The 19,380-nt window shown below is 33.7% G+C and overlaps 1 protein-coding gene across 1 annotated transcript; it reads left to right on the top strand.

Annotated features, from left to right (window-relative positions):
* The first annotated feature begins 3,580 nt into the window (after window positions 1-3,580).
* Window positions 3,581-11,557, top strand: LOC128041021 (COP1-interactive protein 1-like). The gene is made up of 8 exons (XM_052630304.1): window positions 3,581-3,748; window positions 7,690-8,283; window positions 8,360-8,747; window positions 9,039-9,133; window positions 9,217-9,336; window positions 10,120-10,368; window positions 10,676-11,016; window positions 11,242-11,557. The coding sequence occupies exons 1-8, from the start codon at window positions 3,581-3,583 to the stop codon at window positions 11,555-11,557; spliced, it is 2,271 nt and encodes a 756-aa protein (XP_052486264.1).
* The last annotated feature ends 7,823 nt before the right edge of the window (window positions 11,558-19,380 follow it).

Raw genomic sequence — 19,380 nt, 5'->3', positions numbered from 1 at the left:
GAAAAATAGAATAAAAGAGATAAAAAAACGAAATAAGAACAAGAAAGCTACTTTTATTTCTTCTTGAATCTTTGTTTTTTTTTTGAATCGGTTTTTCCTTCTTCTTTTTTTTTTTTCAAAAATCCCCCCTTTTTATAATAATTTTTCATGGCTTATATAGCCATTTTACAGAGTTTTCTTTCTTTATTTTTCTATGCTGTCTTTTCTTCTTTTGCAGGTGCAAGTGGGTGGTGGAGCAGGTGGAGTTGATGTGCTGTAGGGGAGGGTGGCAGGGGACGGTGGCAGGCATGGCAGAGGCTAGAGCGTCGGCTAGGGTTATGGAGGCTAGGTTTTTTATTTTTATTTTATTATGGTTTGGGCTAGGGTTTGTACTGTTGGGCTGATTTTGGGTTAGGTCTAGGTGGGTATTGGGTTGGTTTTATTTGGACCATATTGGGCCTCGGGTAAATTTGGGCTTGTACACCGGTAATGCTTCGTAACCTTGTTTCGACATCGAATACGGGTTAGGGGTGTTACAGTCTCTTGCAAGATCCTCGCCTATAAAGTAAGCAATCGAGCGTTGAAACAGAGCGTTCAAGTAAAACGAGCAAAATCCCGTTTTCGACAGAATAAACGTTAACAAAATAAAACTGGCAGAAACGAAATGAGATAACAACGAAACTTACACAACAATCTCACAATTGACGTTGCAAGCAACGAAAGAATTCCTAGTTAATATAGAATCAAGTATAGAAACGACCAAAAAGATAAAAGAAAAGAAAGAAGAAGAACAATGAATTAGAGAAAAATAAAAAAAGGATAGGAAGGATAAAATTAATTTTAGAATGATTTAAGTTAACCACCAACTAGCCTTCCAGCGTTTAGTAAAAAAATATTTCCCTATCGTATACTCTGAGATTCGAACAAGGGACTTAACGGATTATAGATGCTTAACCGGTGAACCATAAGTTCATTCTTAACATGAATTCACATTGAATTAAACTTAACTACATAATGCATGATCATAGGTTGCTTTTAAAATGACAAAACCTTTAACGATGCGGCTCGAACTCCAGGCCTTAAACACAATAGCAGAACACAGAACCACAGATACAAAAATTTAATTATTGTAAAGTCTCGCAATTAATTTTCCAAAATTTTGGGGTGTTACACTGACTTTTTATTTTGGATGTAGAAGGATGAGTCATGGGGTAAAGGAGTGCGATAAGCTCTCAATAGGTGAAAAAGAAAAGGCATATGATGATTTTCCCTATTCGATTGCTTTGAAGGCCGAAACAAATCTATTTGGAAAGGAGAGCATGATATTTGGGTTCCCCATTAAAAAATTGATGAAATAATATTGTGAAAATTACAATCTGGAACCTAGTAAAGCTATGGAACCTACAGCTTCCAACTAAAGTGAAAATTACTATCTGGAGAATTGTGAGAAATTTTATTCCCATTTTCCCAAATTTGAGACAAAGAAGATTTGTGGTGAACATAGGATGTCCTCTGTGTGGGGGAAAAATAGAGTCTGTGGACCATGTCTTTAGATAGTGTCCTACATCAATAGAAGTCTAGACCTGTTTAGGATTAATCTGGGTTTTGAATAGGCTAGATTTGGAGCACTTGGATTGGCTTACTTGGGTCTTTGTAGAGAGCTCTCAGCATCAAAGTCGAATGTTTGGATGTGCTCTATGGACTCATTGGTTTGAAAGAAATAAATTAATACATGATAGAAAGCAAAAGTCTGGAAAGGACATCTCATATACTATTGGCTAGTATTTGAGGGAACTAGATGATACGGAGGTTAGGATATATACCAGGAGTAGAATGGAGGCCAAATGGAGACCCCCAACTGGATCGATTATTAAAATCAACTTTGATGGTGCCTTTGAGAAAAAAAGCTCTAGATCGTGCTCTGGCATAGTAGCAAGAAACACCCACGGTGAGGTTCTGGTTTCACGAGCAATTATTCACCTGAACGTTGGCTCGCCTTTTGCAACGGAATCTATTGCATACTTATGGGCAGTGAAAACAAGTACATAAATGGGGTGGTGAAAGGTAATAATAGAAGGTGATGCCTTAACCATCATTAAGAAATGTCAATTAGATCAAATAGATAGATCAGAGATCGGGGTTCATATCAGAGGCATTCATCAGATTTCACAATAGTTTGGATGGATTCAGTTCAAACACACAAACAAGGTGTGTATGGAGGAACCAACTTACGTGTATGGAGGATTTCTCTGCTTCGTCGTGAGGAGAAATGAGGCAGAGAGAACATGAACCAGACTGAAAAGGGGTGTGCAGGGAATTAGAAGGAACAAAAAACATTAGATTGGAAATGGGGTTTGGTTCCTTGGAAGCTGAAATTGTCTACTTTTTGAAAAGTGTTGATTTGAAAGTACGGTTTCTGCATTAAATGTGGTTGGCCAGGAAAATCTTGTCTGTAAGTATGTACAGTCTTCAAAGTTTTATAAGCATCTTATCTATGGAGGCTAAGAGGAACAGTTTGTTACTCTTGAGATTCCTTCAAACTTTCTGCAGGAATGGAGTCAGCATGGATATTCTCATATCCATTTCGGTGCAGTAAGACTGGCCCTCAATTATCATGGAACTACTGGGAAACCAGTTGCGTCCAGGATTACTCTACTTGATTCTAGATACAACAAGTACCAGGATGCTTGCATTGGTACAGTGGAAGCAACATTAAGTTCAGGAATGGCTATGGTGACACTATTTCCAAATTTCACCATGTCTCTACAAGATCTCAATCTTCTGGACGCTTTAAAAATCCAGATCCAGATCATCGGAGCAGAGATGGTAGAATCCGCAGTAACAGCGACCCTACACTATCAGATAGCATATAGAGTCCAAGATCATGCTTTTAAGCTGTCAAATAAAGGATCTGAAGATTCTCTTTTTATTTCAGTCAACACAAGAGAAGAACCTCATTGCATACATGTGCCAAAGCAGATCCCAAAGCAAGAGTTACTCAAACTCTTGCCGAAAAAATGGGTCACCAACTATGAGCAGATTCACTAGCATGATCATCCGATCCGATCCACAAAAAGTCAGATTATCACTAAGTCTGATGGGACGAGTGAAATAAGATTAGACCATAGTCATTTGAAATAGCTCCCCACTCTGCCAGTATTTTCCAGCCAGGACTAGAAGCGCCTCTCATCCCAGTACAGGACATTGTCTTTGGGACATAAATTTTTCTTGTGAAGGATGTTAAGAATCTATTTTTGAATATCTTGATGAGGAAGTCAGACGATCTCGCAGGAACAAAAGTCGCAAGAAATCAAGGCAGTCAGAATTTTACAAAAGATGGATGGATGGAGATCCAAATATTGGCCCGCTAGGAGGAGATAATGGAAAATTTGTTTACCTTGTAGACTATTCTGCATCAAGATCAAAGCCACAGTCTCCTAAAATTCAGGATCAACCTCCTCCGGATCCACCCCAACCACCCAAAGAGGATCCAAAAGATCAAAAATGATTGCTAAAGCCTTTAAAGCAACCATGTTACAAAAGGATCAACAAATGGGTCAAGAAACACAATCAACTCCAAAATTGTGCCCAAGAAGAAAAGATGGTACTCTTGGAACCAAAGCCAAAAAGAGCAGAAGTACAGATGTATGAAAGAACCTCTTATTCTTATGAACAAGATTTTCCCCCGCTAGAAGAATTTTCAAAAAAGGAGTATCTTGATGCTCCAAAAATTCCTTCTAAATTACAAGCAGATGTAGAAGGCCGGCAAGTCAAAATAGCAGCAGCAGAAGCCACATAAAGGACACGTTTGGTTCGCTGTATTGGATTAGAGGTGTATTGGATTAGAGGTGTAATGGAATAGAGGTGTAATAGCAAATCAACTGTTTGGTTGAATGTAATGGAATAGAGGCGTAATAGTAAAATTGTGTTTGGTTGAATGGAATAGAGGTGTAATAGCATAATGAAAAAAACTAAAATGACTAGAATACCCTTAGCATAAATTTGTTTTGGTAAATTATTATTGTTATTGTTACTTAAATTTTAATAAGATTATTATTATCAATAATAAATAATTTAATCATATTTAAACATAATTATTATTAAATATATTATAATTAAAATATATAATTTAATAAAATTCTTAATAATTAATATTCTTATATGAATTAACTCAAATCATAATATATGATCTTGTAAAATATAAATTAACATAATTATTATTAAATATATTATAATTAAAATATATAATTTAATAAAATTCTTAATAATTAATATTCTTATATGAATTAACTCAAATCATAATATATGATACTGTAAAATATAAATTAACATAATTATTATTAAATATATTATAATTAAAATATATAATTTAATAAAATTCTTAATAATTAATATTCTTATATGAATTTACTCAAATCATAATATATGATACTGTAAAATATAAATTAACATAATTATTATTAAATATATTATAATTAAAATATATAATTCAATAAAATTCTTAATAATTAATATTCTTAAATTAATTTGCTCAAATCATAATATATGATACTATAAAAGAAAATTTGAAATAATTCATATTAAATATATTTTAATTAAAATATATGATTTAATAAAATTTAAAATAATTATAACCAATAAATTATATTTTATGAATTTGTATAAAATAAAATAATAATTATTACATATAATTTAATAATAATATATAATTTCATAAAATTCTTGATAATAAATTTTCTTATATGAATTTATACAATTTAAAATAATTAATATTAAATATAATTTAATAGTGATATATAATTTCATAAAATTCTTAATAATAAAATGTTCTTATATGAATTTACTAAAATCAATATATAAATTGAGAATTATATTCGCATAAACATAATTAACTTATATTAAGAAAAGGTTAGATGAAAATGAAATTGTACATCATAATCTATATGTTATATAGTTTTACAACATCAAAAAGTTTGAACATTGATATTTAATGGTGAGAAAGAAATCTTGACCCATTCCAATCGGGCAAATGAAGGTAAACTAAAGAAAACGATCATTTGAGTTGGATGATCGAATTTTACTCAAAGCATCATACCGATCGTCGGTTAAACCTTCAATTGACCATAAGGTGAATATAAATTTGAAGCTTTCTTCCATCTTTTGATATTCTTCCGACTTATTTGAACTACCACCTCGGAGGCAATACTCCTCTCGATTTGATCGCCAACTACTTGATGTTTTGGCCAATAAAGTGGCAGCCTCATCAAATGAAGAAGACATATCACGAGCATCGATTTCTTCTTTCTCTTGTTTGAAGATGAGGAACCCCATTGGTCTCTATCTCGTTATGGCTCCATGTGAAACATCCATGTCATCCAAAGGGATGTCACTTGATCATAGAATGAGTTTCTTTCTTCATCCATAGCTGTAGTACGAACATCAGCATTTATTTCTTCAAGAACATCAGCAGCTGTTTGAGCATCTTTCCCAGTTTCTCGATCTCTTGCGTATATGGTAGTAAGCTGGTCGTAGTAAGGGAAAGTGCGATATCTAAATTGAGCGGCTTCTCTGTGACTCTAAAAAAATGAGGAAATCTTATTAGTCATAAGTTTGGTAAAAATAAGATAATAAAGACTTGAAATAATCTTACCTTTAAATAGGACTCCCAAACCGCATCTTCAGCAACAACGAGCTGCCTATGCTTGTCCCAACCAAAACCGCTATTATTTTGGCCATTAAGCATGTCATAGACGATTGACCACTCCCGTTTAAGTAACCTAATCCTTGATTCAATATTAGGTTTCGCCTTCAACATTGCATTTGGCAAAACTGTTTGTAGCATTCTTTCCAACTCGTTCAAATAACCGGCTTTGAACCCGGTATCAGCATTAAATGTTCCAACATTGTGCAGGTCCATGTCATCCAACATTGATCGCCAACGGCCTTGATGTTTTCGGCCAATAAAGTGGCAGCCTCATCAAATGAAGAAGACATATCACGAGCATCAGATTTCTTCTTTCTCTTGTTTGAAGATGAGGAACCCCATTGGTCTCTATCTCGTTGCGGCTCCGCAGCAGAAACATCCATGTCATCCAAAGGGATGTCAGCTTCGCAGTCATAGAATGAGTTTCTTTCTTCATCCATAGCTGTAGTACGAACATCAGCATTTATTTCTTCAAGAACATCAGCAGCTGTTTGAGCATCTTTCCCAGTTGCTCGATCTCTTGCGTATATGGTAGTAAGCTGGTCGTAGTAAGGGAAAGTGCGATATCTAAATTGAGCGGCTTCTCTATGACTCTAAAAAAATGAGGAAATCTTATTAGTCATAAGTTTGGTAAAAATAAGATAATAAAGACTTGAAATAATCTTACCTTTAAATAGGACTCCCAAACCGCATCTTCAGCAACAACGAGCTGCCTATGCTTGTCCCAACCAAAACCGCTATTATTTTGGCCATTAAGCATGTCATAGACGATTGACCACTCCCGTTTAAGTAACCTAATCCTTGATTCAATATTAGGTTTCGCCTTCAACATTGCATTTGGCAAAACCGTTTGTAGCATTCTTTCCAACTCGTTCAAATAACCGCTTTGAACCGGTATCGACATTAAATGTTCCAACATTGTGCAGTCCACCATGCAGAAACTAATGTTGCATCTTCTTCTGGAACCCATTTACTTTTGCTTCCTCGAGAAGCTTGAGAATAAGCATTTGATTCTGGAACACCTGACATAATGATCTTAAGAACAAAAAAAAAAACAAATTATATTAATTACTATTTTAATATATATAACTCAAAAGGTCAACACTTTATAAAATCTAAGGAATTAAGTTCAATATCATGAATCAAAAGCTCGTTCCACAAAAAATTTAAAATTATAACACATGCTGAATTAGAAGTTATATATTATAATTCAACAAGTTTAGTACAATAAAAACTCAATACAAAAGTTTCACAAAAGTTTCACAAACTAATTTCTAGATGCTTGCCATTCATCGAACAATAATTATGCAGCAATAACCATAACCATACAAACAAAAACTGTAATGAGCAATACAAACATACAAACAAAACCATATTCATTTGGGAAACAATAGAAGCTGCTACAGCAATACAAACATAACCATACAGGGAAAACATACTAATAAACCATGAATACCAATGGAAAACTAACCTGTAATGAGCAAATCGGGGACGACTGTGATGTAGAAGTGTTGGAACAAAGAACCTGTAATGAGAAAAGGGAAATCGATGTTACAAAAATAATCAGTTTATAAAATTGATCATCCAATAACCAAAGCAGCCTCTCTTTTAGTAACCAGTCCTTTAGATTATTAAATATACCAACTTGGCAGCTTTGAATATATATGATTCAAATTCAATATTACAGCAAACATTATGAAAACAAGATAAAAACAAAGGAAATGGGTGATTCCGCAAAATCTATTCAACTAAACAACAAATAAACTGTTAAAGAGTAATCATTGTCATCTTCTTTTCTTTTAATATATATATATTGCATTTTCACATTGTACAACTTAGAACTGCAATATCTCATTTATACCAAAACATCAACCGGATACAAGATCATTAATTGGCTAAGCAAACTCAGATTATTAATATTCTCATAATTAAAATTTAACTATATAAGCTGCTAGTCATCTAAAATTTTCTTTAATTTTTGAAACTTTTTAACTATGTATTGATAGGTGGAAGACTACAGTTCCGTCTCAAAAGAATGTCTGAAGGAAGGAGACTCAAAGGAACAGGTAGAAGCGAAAAACTTGGAGTTTGAAGATCATTCAATCAAGGACCAAGAAGCATCCGTCATCGTAGAATCGGAAGATAGGAGACAGGATCAAGAGTCTGGAAACCCTGTAAGTACAGGCACCAAAGACGCAGAATTAGAAGAAAAAATTAAGGACATTGTTGATGAATCCAAGCATGATTGTCAAGACAAGAGTCACAAAATTGTGACAGAAGTCGGAGTTGAGACAAGCTTAAACAACACCAAGGTGAATGAGGAGCTTGTGAATTTGAGCTCGCTCAAGATGAGTCTAGAAACTTGTGAGAGTGATGCTAATCAAGAGACTAAAGAAGTCGAAAATCCACAACATGAACTGGAGAAAACAGAATCAGCCTTGGAACCAGAAGTGAATGAAGTTGAACAAGCCAAAGCTGTGCCTGAAACATCATCCGAATGCTTATCTCAAAGTGTTCAAACTTCTACCACGACATTGGCTTCCGAGCAAGAAATTGAAACCACACAATTGAGTGAGAAGATAGAAGAACAGATACAAGAGGTTGCTGAAATAGTTAAGCATGAGAGTTCGGAGGATTCTTCGGAAAAAAATAATGAAAGAGGTAAGCTTGCAAAAGGAAGAAGAGACAGAGCCCAAGGTTGTTTCAGTAGAAGAAACCATAGTTGATCAGGGTCTTCAAAATGAGGAACCCAAAGATCAAATTCAAACAACATCTTTGACATTGCCTTCTAAGGATGAATTATCTGATGCAAAGCAAACGACAGAGATATGCTTGGAAAAAGAAAAGGTTGATGAGCTTGGAGATGGTAAGAAAGCTGAAACTGGTGTTGCTTGTGCTATTCAAGTGGAGGAACCAAATGATCAAATTCAAGCTTCAGCATTGCCTGATGCTGTTGTGGGTCAAGAAACTATTGTTGCTCAAGCTTCAATAACCGAGGAACCAACTAAGCTTGAAACAAAGGAAGATGACAAAATAATGGAAACTGAAGTGAAAGAAGATGAGAGTCCAGAGAAGATCTAAGAACAAGCAACAGAGGTTGAAGGAGCCTCAAGTGTCGAAGTTGAGACAAGTGAGAAGGCTTTTGACAATGAATCAATCAAAGAGGAACTTGTCAAAGCAATAGATGAAGAAAATCAGTGTGACAAAACAAATGAAATCATAGTGAATGAAGTTTCAAAAGAAGAGGTAATCAAGCAAATGCATCACTTAACAATTTCCATCTACTTTCTTTATTCATTCTCGGTTATATGTCGACAGGTCTAGGGAGTTACTGAAACATCTTATCTGACTTCAGAACCGGAACTGCCGGTGAAAGATGGCCTAGGAGAAGACGAGCTAAAGGGTAAACTGATTGAAGACAAAGCATTGGAAACCATTCAAACTGAAAAGGTAAGAAAACTCAAATGTGTTAATCTTATTCTTGTCTTGATTCTCTATATATCTATCTATATTGAAGCTTTAATCTGTAACAGCATGTTGTGGAAGCTCAAAAGATGAGTGAAAATGAGATAGCTGAAAAGCAGATTGTTTGTGAGGATAAAACTGTTGGAAATCCTGCCCAAGCTTCAATTGCAAAGATAGAAACCGCAACAGTTCTGGAACAAGCAAAACAATTCTGGAACTAGCACAAAAAAATGAAACAAGCAAAACGAAGAAATAGAACTAGCAGAAAGAAAAAGAGTTAACTCGATATTCAAGTGAGTATTTAGCACCAAAAAGAAAAATGAAGAAATAGAACAAGCAGAAACAAGCAAAGGGAAAATTCTGGGAAATAACCCAACTCATTCAAAAAATGGCTGAAACTATTATTACGAAAAGAATCATGTAAAATGCTTCAAGAAATAAAAAGTTTATTCATACCTCAAAAACCAAACGCCGAGACCGAGAGAAGAAATGATGAGGATAGAATCATCAACGAAAGCAGTGGGAAAATAGGAGGAGAAATTATGAGGACAGAAGAGGAGAGGGTTGGGTAGGGAGGGAGGGTAAAACAGGGAAGAGATTAGAAAAGCAGGGAATTTGGGGAGGGAAGCCGGACGTAATGTGTAATACTCTATTTGGGAAGGGATTAGAAAAGCAGGGAATTTAGAGATTAGGTCGGGATTGTATTACGCGCGTAATACCTATTACAGCGAACCAAACGCCGAAATAGGGGCGTAATGTAATAGGCGCGTAATTGGTCAGTAATGGATTACCTAATACACTGAACCAAACACAGTGTAAATTGGCAGACAGAACACGCTCTGGCCTAAAATACTGCATTAAAGAAGACAGATCAGAAGGTCAATAAAATTGACGCAAAGGTCTCGAAAATTGGAGAAAGAACTGACAAAAATGCAGAGATGATCAAGGATTAAATCAGCCTTTTCAAAAAGAGGCTAAAAGAAGTTGTCACTGAGAAAGCAGCACCAGGACAAGACTGTTTCTCTCACATAGAACAGAGAGAAAAGGGGATCCAAAGCTTGAAGGACCATATGAAAACTCTTGAAGAGACAGGGAAATTGCCAATACCGCAGCTTGCAAAAAATGGTATTGAGTTATTCCCCTCTGTCAGACAACTTGATAAACCAAGATCATCGGGAAATGTGAGGATTGAATTTCCCCCACCAGAAGAAAACAAAAAGGCAAGTACTTTTGATCTGTTTTTACAGATTAAAAAAAGAAAAAGAAGCAGAAAAGAAAAGAACAACAAAGCAAAAAGAAAATGCCCTGGGTAAAAGACCAGTGATGAAAGAAGAAGAAAGCTTTCCTTCAGAAGAAGAGGAAAGCCCCCTTCATCTCCGTCCAGACAAGTGTCAAAATCATTGATGATTCAGAATGAAAACCATTCTTATACAAATCCCTTAGCAGAGTTTCTAAGGGGTTATAATCAGAGCTCACTACCAAATATAACTGTTTTAGAAAAAAACAAAAGAATCCCCTTCAGAATAGTCAGCCTCCCCAGAATCAACTTCAGTCTCAGAAGATTCAGAGATATCAACATGTTTTGAGGAAGAACAAGAAATAATGACTACTGTCAAAACAGAGGTAAAGATCGATGAAATGTCAGAAGATGAAGCCACTAAAACAGGGGAACCCTCGATTGCAAGTTCTACACTTGATGTCTCAGTAAGCAAGATAGTGTTTACTTTAGATGATATTCCAACCAACAAATGGCCAGAAAGACTACAGGAATTTCATCCCTGGCTTGAAAGTAGAAGATTAACAGAAGAAAGTCATTATAACATCCTCATGGAATTTGTATCACGATTCACTGGGATGTTAAAAGATTGGTGGAATTCCACTAGTCAAGCTAATTAGATGCAGTTCTTGGTGTTGATAAATTTTTCCCAAGCAATTAGGATTATCCATACTTATTTTATTGGAAATCCTGATGATCTGTTAACTCTCAAGAGAAGAGAATTTTTCAAAAGAAGATGCTGTTCCTACAGAAAGAAAGATTTTTAAGCATTATTACGCTATGAAAAACTATTCTGTGCCCTTGGATTGGATTCCAGTCTAAAGCAAGCAGTGGTTGCATCTATTCAAGAGCCACTGCAAGTAGCCATAAACCAAAATCTCTACAGGCAAAACAGAAACATTCTCAATCTAACCATGGGAGAAATCCAGCAAGAAACGTATATTGCTCTGGAAGACTTATGCAACAGAAGGAAAGTCTTCAAAGACTATCTCCATGGAGACAAAAGATTAGATAAAGCCTGTGATGATTCACATCTCAAGATCAAATGCGGAAAGGACAAATCATGCTATTGTCCTACAAAAAAGAAAAGACATTTCAGAAAAATGAAGAAGTTCTCTTCAAGACCTTTCTGAAAAAGATATAAATGGAGAAATATCAAGAAGAAAAGGTCTTCCAAAGGAATCAAGTGCACCTGATGTTATATCTGCAATCAGAAAGGACATTTTACAAAATCATGTCCAAACAATAAAAAGGGTGCGAAAATGATTCAGTAAAAGTTACAAAAATCAGGAATCCAGATTGATTAAGAGGATGATATTGAATCAATATTCTCTATTGATGATGAACCCAATGAACAGTCGCTATGTGCAATTCAGAGCATTGAGCTCAGTGACTCTAAATCATCATCATCAGAAATATTTATGGTTCAAACAAAGTCAATCCATTCTCTTCTATCAATCTTTCAATTTCTTTCCCAGATATCCATACCACATGTTCCAGTCTCCATCTACCTAGAAAAATTTGGCAAGCCGATTACTGTCATTGCCTTCATTGATACTGGATACTAGAATCAATCATGAACTTTGAAGTTTTGCCAGAAAATTGGTGGGAACCCTATACCAAATACTTTCAATCAGCAGCAAACAAAGTTTTTGCGACTCACTTAAGAAGCAAGCCCATCAAGATCCAATTTTCCCTGGATGTTTAATTACTACTACAGTTCTTGGATCAAAACTTCCAGGCAAAGATCTCATTGTGGGTTTTGACCTTTACACCAAAGTCAAACAATTGAGGATCCTCCCAGATGGAATAAAGTTCAAACAGATGTTTAGACCCTTTGTTTAAACCCCCAAACTTTTCTCGGTTTATGAGACAAAAATCCAGCAAATTGTTGAAGAATTAAAAGGAAGATCTTGTGCTGAATCTCATTCGGAGTTCTTAGAAAAATGCAAAAATCCTTTATGGATGAACTATGAATTTTTCATCAAGTTACCATTCAAAAAGAATGAGGATATCAACCCCACAAAAGCCAGTCATATAGGCAAGAATCCAGAACATCTCAGACTAGCAGAAGAGGAATGCCAGCAGCTACTGGATCAAAGGTTGATAGAAGCCTCAGATTCACAATGGGCTTGTGAGACGTTCTATGTTAACAAAAGATCAGAACAGGCGAGAGGAAAGTTAAGACTAGTAATTAACTATCAGTCTCTTAACTGTTTTGTCCAGGATGATAAATTCCCTTTGCCCAATAGAAATACTTTATTCTCCAGCCTTGCAAAAGCTAAAATATTTTCCAAGTTTGGCCTAAAGGCAGGGTTTTGGAAATTACGTATAAGTCTAGAAGACAGGCCCAAAACGAGATTTTGTATCCCAAACAAACATTTCCAATGGACGGTGATGCCTTTTGGGCTCAAAACGGCTCCATCATTATTTCAAAAGGCCATTATAAAGATTTTCTAGCCCGTAATGGACAAAGTACTGATCTATATTGATGACATTCTCCTTTATAGTCCAGACCAAGAAAGTCATGCAACCCTCCTTGAAGAATTTCAACAGATCATCTTTAAATATGGGATCGTGCTCTCTGAATGAAAAATGCAGATCAACAAAGAAGAAATAAAGTTCCCGGGCATGATCATAAAAGATAAAAGGTACCAGCCTCACCCCAGTATTGTTGAGGAATTAAAGAAATTTCCAATAAAGAACTTCTCTCAGAAGCAAGTTCAGCAGTTTTTAGAAATTGTTAATTATCTCAGAGATTTTGTTCCAAAAATCTCAAAATTAACAAATCCTTTAAGAAAAATGCTAAAAAAGAATCCTCCTCCATGGAGAAAGAAACAGACTCAAGCAGTTCAAAAACTCAAAGAAAAACTCGCTCATTTACCACTATTACAGATCCTTTCAGAAGGAAAAAAAATTTTGCAAACTGATGCCAGTGACAAATATTGGGGTGCAATTCTATTAGAAGAAGATACAAGAAAAAGACGACTTTGTGGATACAAGAGTGGAAGATTCACAGATGCTGAAATCCATTAAACTTCTTCATTTTTCTGAAATGTCTTTTCTTTTTTGTAGGACAATAGCATGATTTATCCTTTCCGCATTTGATCTTGAGATGTGAATCATCACAGGCTTTATCTAATCTTTTGTCTCCATGGAGATAGTCTTTAAAGACTTTCCTTCGGTTGCATAAGTCTTCCAGAGCAATATACGTTTCTTGCTGGATTTCTCCTATGGTTAGATTGAGAATGTTTTTGTTTTGCCTGTAGAGATTCTGGTTTATGGCTACTTGTAATGGATCTGGAATAGATGCAACCACTGCTTGCTTTAGACTGAAATCCAATCCAAGGGCACAAAATAGTTTTGTCATAGCGTAAAAATGCTTAGACAAAATTTGCTTTCTGTAGGAACAACATCTTCTTTTGAAAAATTCTCTTCTCTTGGGAGTTAACAGATCATCAGGATTTCCAATAAAATGAGTATGGATAATCCTAATAATCCCGTCTTGGGCCTGTCCTCTGGACTTATACCCAATTGCCAAAACCTTGCCTTTAGGTCAAACTAGGAAAAATTTTGGCTTTTGCAAGGCTTGAGAATAAAGTATTTCTGTTGGGCAAAGGGAATTTATCATCCTAGACAAAACAGTTAAGAGGCTGATAGTTAATTACCAGTCTTAACTTTCCTCTGGCCTGTTCTGATCTTTTGTTAACATAGAACGCCTCACAAGCCCATTGTGAATCTGAGGCTTCTATCAACCCTTGATCCAGTAGCTGCTGGCATTCCTCTTCTGCTAGTCTGAGATGTTCTGGATTCATGCCCATATGACTGGCTTTTGTGGGGTTGATATCCTCATTCTTTTTGAATGGTAACTTGAGGAAAAATTCAGAGTTCATCCATAAAGGATTTTTGCATTTTTCCAAGAACTCCGAATGAGATTTAGCACAAGATCTTCCTTTTAATTCTTCAATAATTTGCTGGATCTTTGTCTCATAAACCGAGAAAAGTTTGGGGGTTTGGACAAAGGGTCTGAACATCTGTTTGAACTTTATTCCATCTTGGAGGATCCTCAATTGTTTGACTTTGGTGTAAAGGTCAAAACCCACAATGAGATCTTTGCCTGGAAGTTTTGATCCAAGAATTGTAGTAGTAATTAAACATCCAGGGAAAATTGGATCTTGATGGGCTTGCTTCTTAAGTGAGTCGCAAAGACTTTTTTTGCTGCTGATTGAAAGTATTTGGTATAGGGTTCCCACCAATTTGCTGGCAAAACTTCAGGGTTCATGATTGATTCTGCTGCTCCAGTATCAATGAAGGCAATGACAGTAATCGGCTTGCCATATTTTTCTAGGTAGATGGAGACTGGAACATGTGGTATGGGAATCTGGGAAAAAAATTGAGAGTTTGATAGAAGAGAATGGATTGACTTTGGTTGAACCATAAATATTTCTAATGATGATGATTCAGAGTCACTGAGCTCAATGCTCTGAATTGCACATAGTGACTGTTCATTGGGTTCATCATCAATAGAGAATATTGATTCAATATTATCCTCTTCATCAATCTGGATTCCCGATTTTTGGATGATCTGAGAGTACCATCTTTTCTTCTTGGGCATAATTTTGGAGTTGATTGTGTTTCTTAACGCATTTGTTGTAGGTGTTAGTTTTATTGTTTTCATAGTAAGCCCGCAAGTCTATCTGTTAGGTTGGTTTTTGGTTGTTCTGTTTTGAGTAATTAGTAACTAAAGCTCAATCTATTTGTTTTTTTTTTAAAAAACCTTAAACCTAAGTCTTTTCAATCAAACCATAAATTTTAATTACTTTATCTAAATATCACAAATTTTACATTTATATATTATTTCTAATGTGTATTTTTCATATGTAAGTGACTATTCTTATTACAAGTGTAGTTATTGTCATTATATAATTTGATAAAATGAAATGCCACCGATTCAAATTTGTACTCCTAGAGTCCCAATAAACTAAACCCAAAGTGAAGAACTAGGAAAACTTAAATAAGAAATGATGAACTATAAGATGGTTTTGAATGATAATGATTTGGTTTTTCATATGTTTTATCATATTTTATTATTAATTAATATTATAATAAGCATCTTCTTCACTTAAAATAAATACACAAACCGTCCATCATTTATTAAAAGGGTCAATTTGCCTTTTAAATCATTGAACCGTTAATAATTAGGCACTTTAGTTTATAATATTCAATAACGATTAACTTTTATAATTTTTATTATTTAGTTTTTATACCTTAATTAACTATTAAAGAATCAAAATTTTCGGACTAAACCTTAATTCACCTATATAATAGATCTATAAATATTCAATGGAAATATTTACGACTCAGTTTACAAAAACGAAGTTATGATATCTCATTTTTCAAAACCACTGACTTTTGGTATGAACCACTTATATTGTGTCTAACTAGCTAGTTAATAGTTCTATCAAATCACGATTCACTATATTACTAGATATGACTACATGTCGAAATTGTGATCCCAAAATCACTAGGGTTGGGCAGCACCCTAAGGTTTTAACACTAGGATATCCGAGACATAAGGAAAAAGATGAGGAGGGAAAATAGAGTTTAAGATTTTTCAAAAATCCTTAATAGACCAATCCCAGACGGAAGCCCAATTACATGCCCAAGCAGAAAATAAATTAATTTCAATAATTACAAACTTAATCCAGGAAATTTAACCCACATTATGGGGTAAGACAGATTGTTCAAAAAAAAAAAACTTGAAATTAGAAAGATAAATAAAAATTCTTGTAAAAAAATAAGTCTTCTCCAAAATAAGTAAAATTTTGTCTTGCTCTTTACTAAAAGTAAGTCAGTGGCTAAATATTACCAATTAAATTAGTTTATTATTAATTCATATACTAATGCTCCTACTAAACGTAACATAAATATTATATAATCTTTAATAAAAAAATTTCAATTCTCATTATTTTTAATTTTTTGTTGTTTCCTTTATTAATTTAAATTATTTTTAAAAGTTAAATATTATATTATCTTTAGTCTAATTAATTTTTTCATTTTTTTCTTTTCCTTTTGTAATTTACACTATTTTTAAGAATGATATATATATATATATATTAAACTTATGTTTTTAATATCTTCGTACTATAAAATTTTAAAATGTGACATAGAAAGAACTTAAGCCTTCTAAAATTTACACGATTTAAATCCATTTCAAATACGTATTTGATATAAAATTTAATTACTATTTCATATAAATCAAAACAAAAACATTCAAAATATTAAAATTTCTAACTTTATCTTATAAACAAAACCTCATTAACGTAATCATATGTTGAAATAAAAAGAAAAGAAAAGTTTAGTAGATAATGTCTCTTAACCATATTCGAATCTTTGAACATATGTAAATATTTGTTTGTATTCACGTAATGGTTTTAGGTACAAAATTAATTTTTATATTAATATTTAATAAAATTTGTGTGCTCAAATACTCAGTTTAAATCAAAAGTAATTTTATTCTAAAATTGATAAATTGAATTTGAGTTGAATTTAAGTAAAAGTTGAAACTTAAATAATAATGTGAGCGTGAAATTAATATTAATATAAATTTTATAAACTTGAAATTAGTCACTTTTAACATCAACAATTTTTAACTTAATTTTTGTAATTTAGTTTCACAAGATAAATACCATTGATTAATAAACCAAACATTGGGGTTTTTAACTTCTAAGTTTATATTCAACTATCTTTATATCAAAATATAACAATCCAAGGAGAAGGTTAACATGATAGGAAGAAGATCCTAGTTCATAATGCAAGCCATTCTTTCCACATTCCATGTATAGGATTAGTATGAACTTTATTTGGACCTTTGGCTCCACCACTTATTTATTTACTTATTCGTTTTTATAGTTAAACCAAAATAAAAGTCTTTGATAGTGGATAAATTACATTAAACTATAATTATTTTGACTCTATATTTATTTTTTTATTTTTTATAAATGTTTAAACATTTAAGTTTAAATCTTATAATGTGCAATTGTAATATATATTAAATTGGGTTTTTTTTTCCGATTTTCTATCTATTACCCTTCATATAATATTAATTTAATTATATTTATACTCTAATAATAACATATTAAAAAAATATTCGTCTATTTTCCAATTCCTTTAGTGGGGCATGATTTGATAGATAAGATTAAAGTCTCTTGAAGTGGACGATTTGAATAATTCTTGTTAGTCAATCCACAATGCCCTCAAGTGGGAAAATTCTTATCTTGGTTAGGATTCAATTACTTTCGCCAATATTCTTTTGGGTAAACTATAACACTAGTCACTCAATTATGTTTTTAGTTTTATTTTAGTCATTCAACTATTATTATTATTTATTTAATCGTTCAACTTTTTGAAATTAAATATTTTAGTCACTCTCCTGTAAATTGTCATTAGACGAGTAACGGAAACTTGATTTGGGCCATTTTGTATTAGTCTAATAACAAATTTAACCCTCCAATATTTACACATTTTATCAATTTAATCCTAAATCTAAAAATTAAACAAACTTAACCATCAATGTTTACAAAGTTTGTCATTTTAGTTCTAATTCAAAAAAAATCAATAAATTAAGCCATTTTCACTAATTCTTTCTTTCGTATCATCAAACAAGATATTTCTATTAAATTTCATTGCTACTTGTTTGCTACATTCAAATATACATCCCACAGTTGTTGTCAAAATTTCTCCATCGAAATAAACGCATACGAAAAACTAATTCTCCATCTTCAAAGCTAGATCTATTAAAAAAAATTCAAAATTCTTAAAACAGTTTGAATAGCAAAAAAGTTACATACAATTTTAATACAAAATTTTTCATTCGAAGCTAACAAAATTAATAACCTAACAAAATAACTTTCAAATAATAAAATTACTAACAAAACTCTATATTCTATTTAAAAAGAAATAAACTAAAATGCCTTATCTTTCTTTTTGTTTTCCTTTCTTTCTTTCTTCTCCCTATCTTCTTACTTCTGTTCTGCTAAATTTTGTGTATATCTTCTGCTCATTTGATTTTCGAGGGAGTATATACAGGGGAAAAATTAAGCACCAATCGCGCCTGTCAGATAGGTTCCACCAGTCGCGCCTACCAGATAGGCGCTACCTACCCCATACCATTTTCGTATCTCTACACGGGTCATATACTAGTCTGGAAAAAAAATACAAGTAGTGGCGCCTATGAGAAAGGCGCCACCAATAAAAATAATATTTTTTTAAAAAAATTAATATAAAAGAAAGTGGTTGCGCCTAGAGGTGATCATGTCTGGCCCGATGACCCGCTTGAAATATGAGAGGGTTCGGGTGAAAATATAGGCCCGAAATATGGGTTTGGGCAAAACAACAAGGCCCGTTTAGAAAACGGGCCGGGCCTCCGGCAACACATTTTTGGCCCGGGCCCGACCCGAATATATAATAAATATTTTTATTTTTATTTTTTAATTTTAAAATATTTTTAAAATACTTTTTTTTAAAAATAAATTTTTGGTGTTTATTAAAAAATGGGCCGGGCCGGGCCAGGCTCGGGCTTAGGAATTTTTTCCTGGACCGGGCCTGGATAAAATTTCAAGCCCATATTTTGGGCCGGGCTGGGCCAGGGACTAGGGCGCGGGTCAAAATTTTTTTGGGCCCGGCCCGAACACGGCTCGACCCGGCCAATTATCACCTCTAGTTGCGCCTGTCAAATAGGCACGACCCATAAAAACATACCATTTTCGTACATAATTAAGCTGACACCTTTCAGTATTTAATTTTTTTTTTAATTTTTTTAGGTAAATTAACTCTGAGTGAGTCATCGATTTGTTTTTGATTTTAGTGTGGCAGAGGAAGCTGATACTGAAATATACCCACAAATATAGGTTGGGTTTGTGGAGGCCGAGAGCTGAGCCAGGGAAGGTGTGATTAA

Source organism: Gossypium raimondii, chromosome 5 (assembly GCF_025698545.1).
Source record: "Gossypium raimondii isolate GPD5lz chromosome 5, ASM2569854v1, whole genome shotgun sequence".
Lineage (NCBI taxonomy): Eukaryota > Viridiplantae > Streptophyta > Magnoliopsida > Malvales > Malvaceae > Gossypium > Gossypium raimondii.
The sequence above is the reverse complement of the archived record's forward strand: the minus strand, read 5'-3'. Positions and strand labels throughout refer to the sequence as shown.

Excerpts from the sequence above, each read along its gene's own strand:
- LOC128041021 (XM_052630304.1), top strand. The coding sequence starts at position 3,581 with ATGGTACTCTTGGAACCAAAGCCAAAAAGAGCAGAAGTACAGATGTAT. Across the intron at positions 8,284-8,359 it reads TAGAAGAACAGATACAAGAG|GAAGAAGAGACAGAGCCCAA; the intron begins GTTGCTGAAATA and ends AGCTTGCAAAAG. Across the intron at positions 8,748-9,038 it reads TGAAGTGAAAGAAGATGAGA|AACCGGAACTGCCGGTGAAA; the intron begins GTCCAGAGAAGA and ends ATCTGACTTCAG.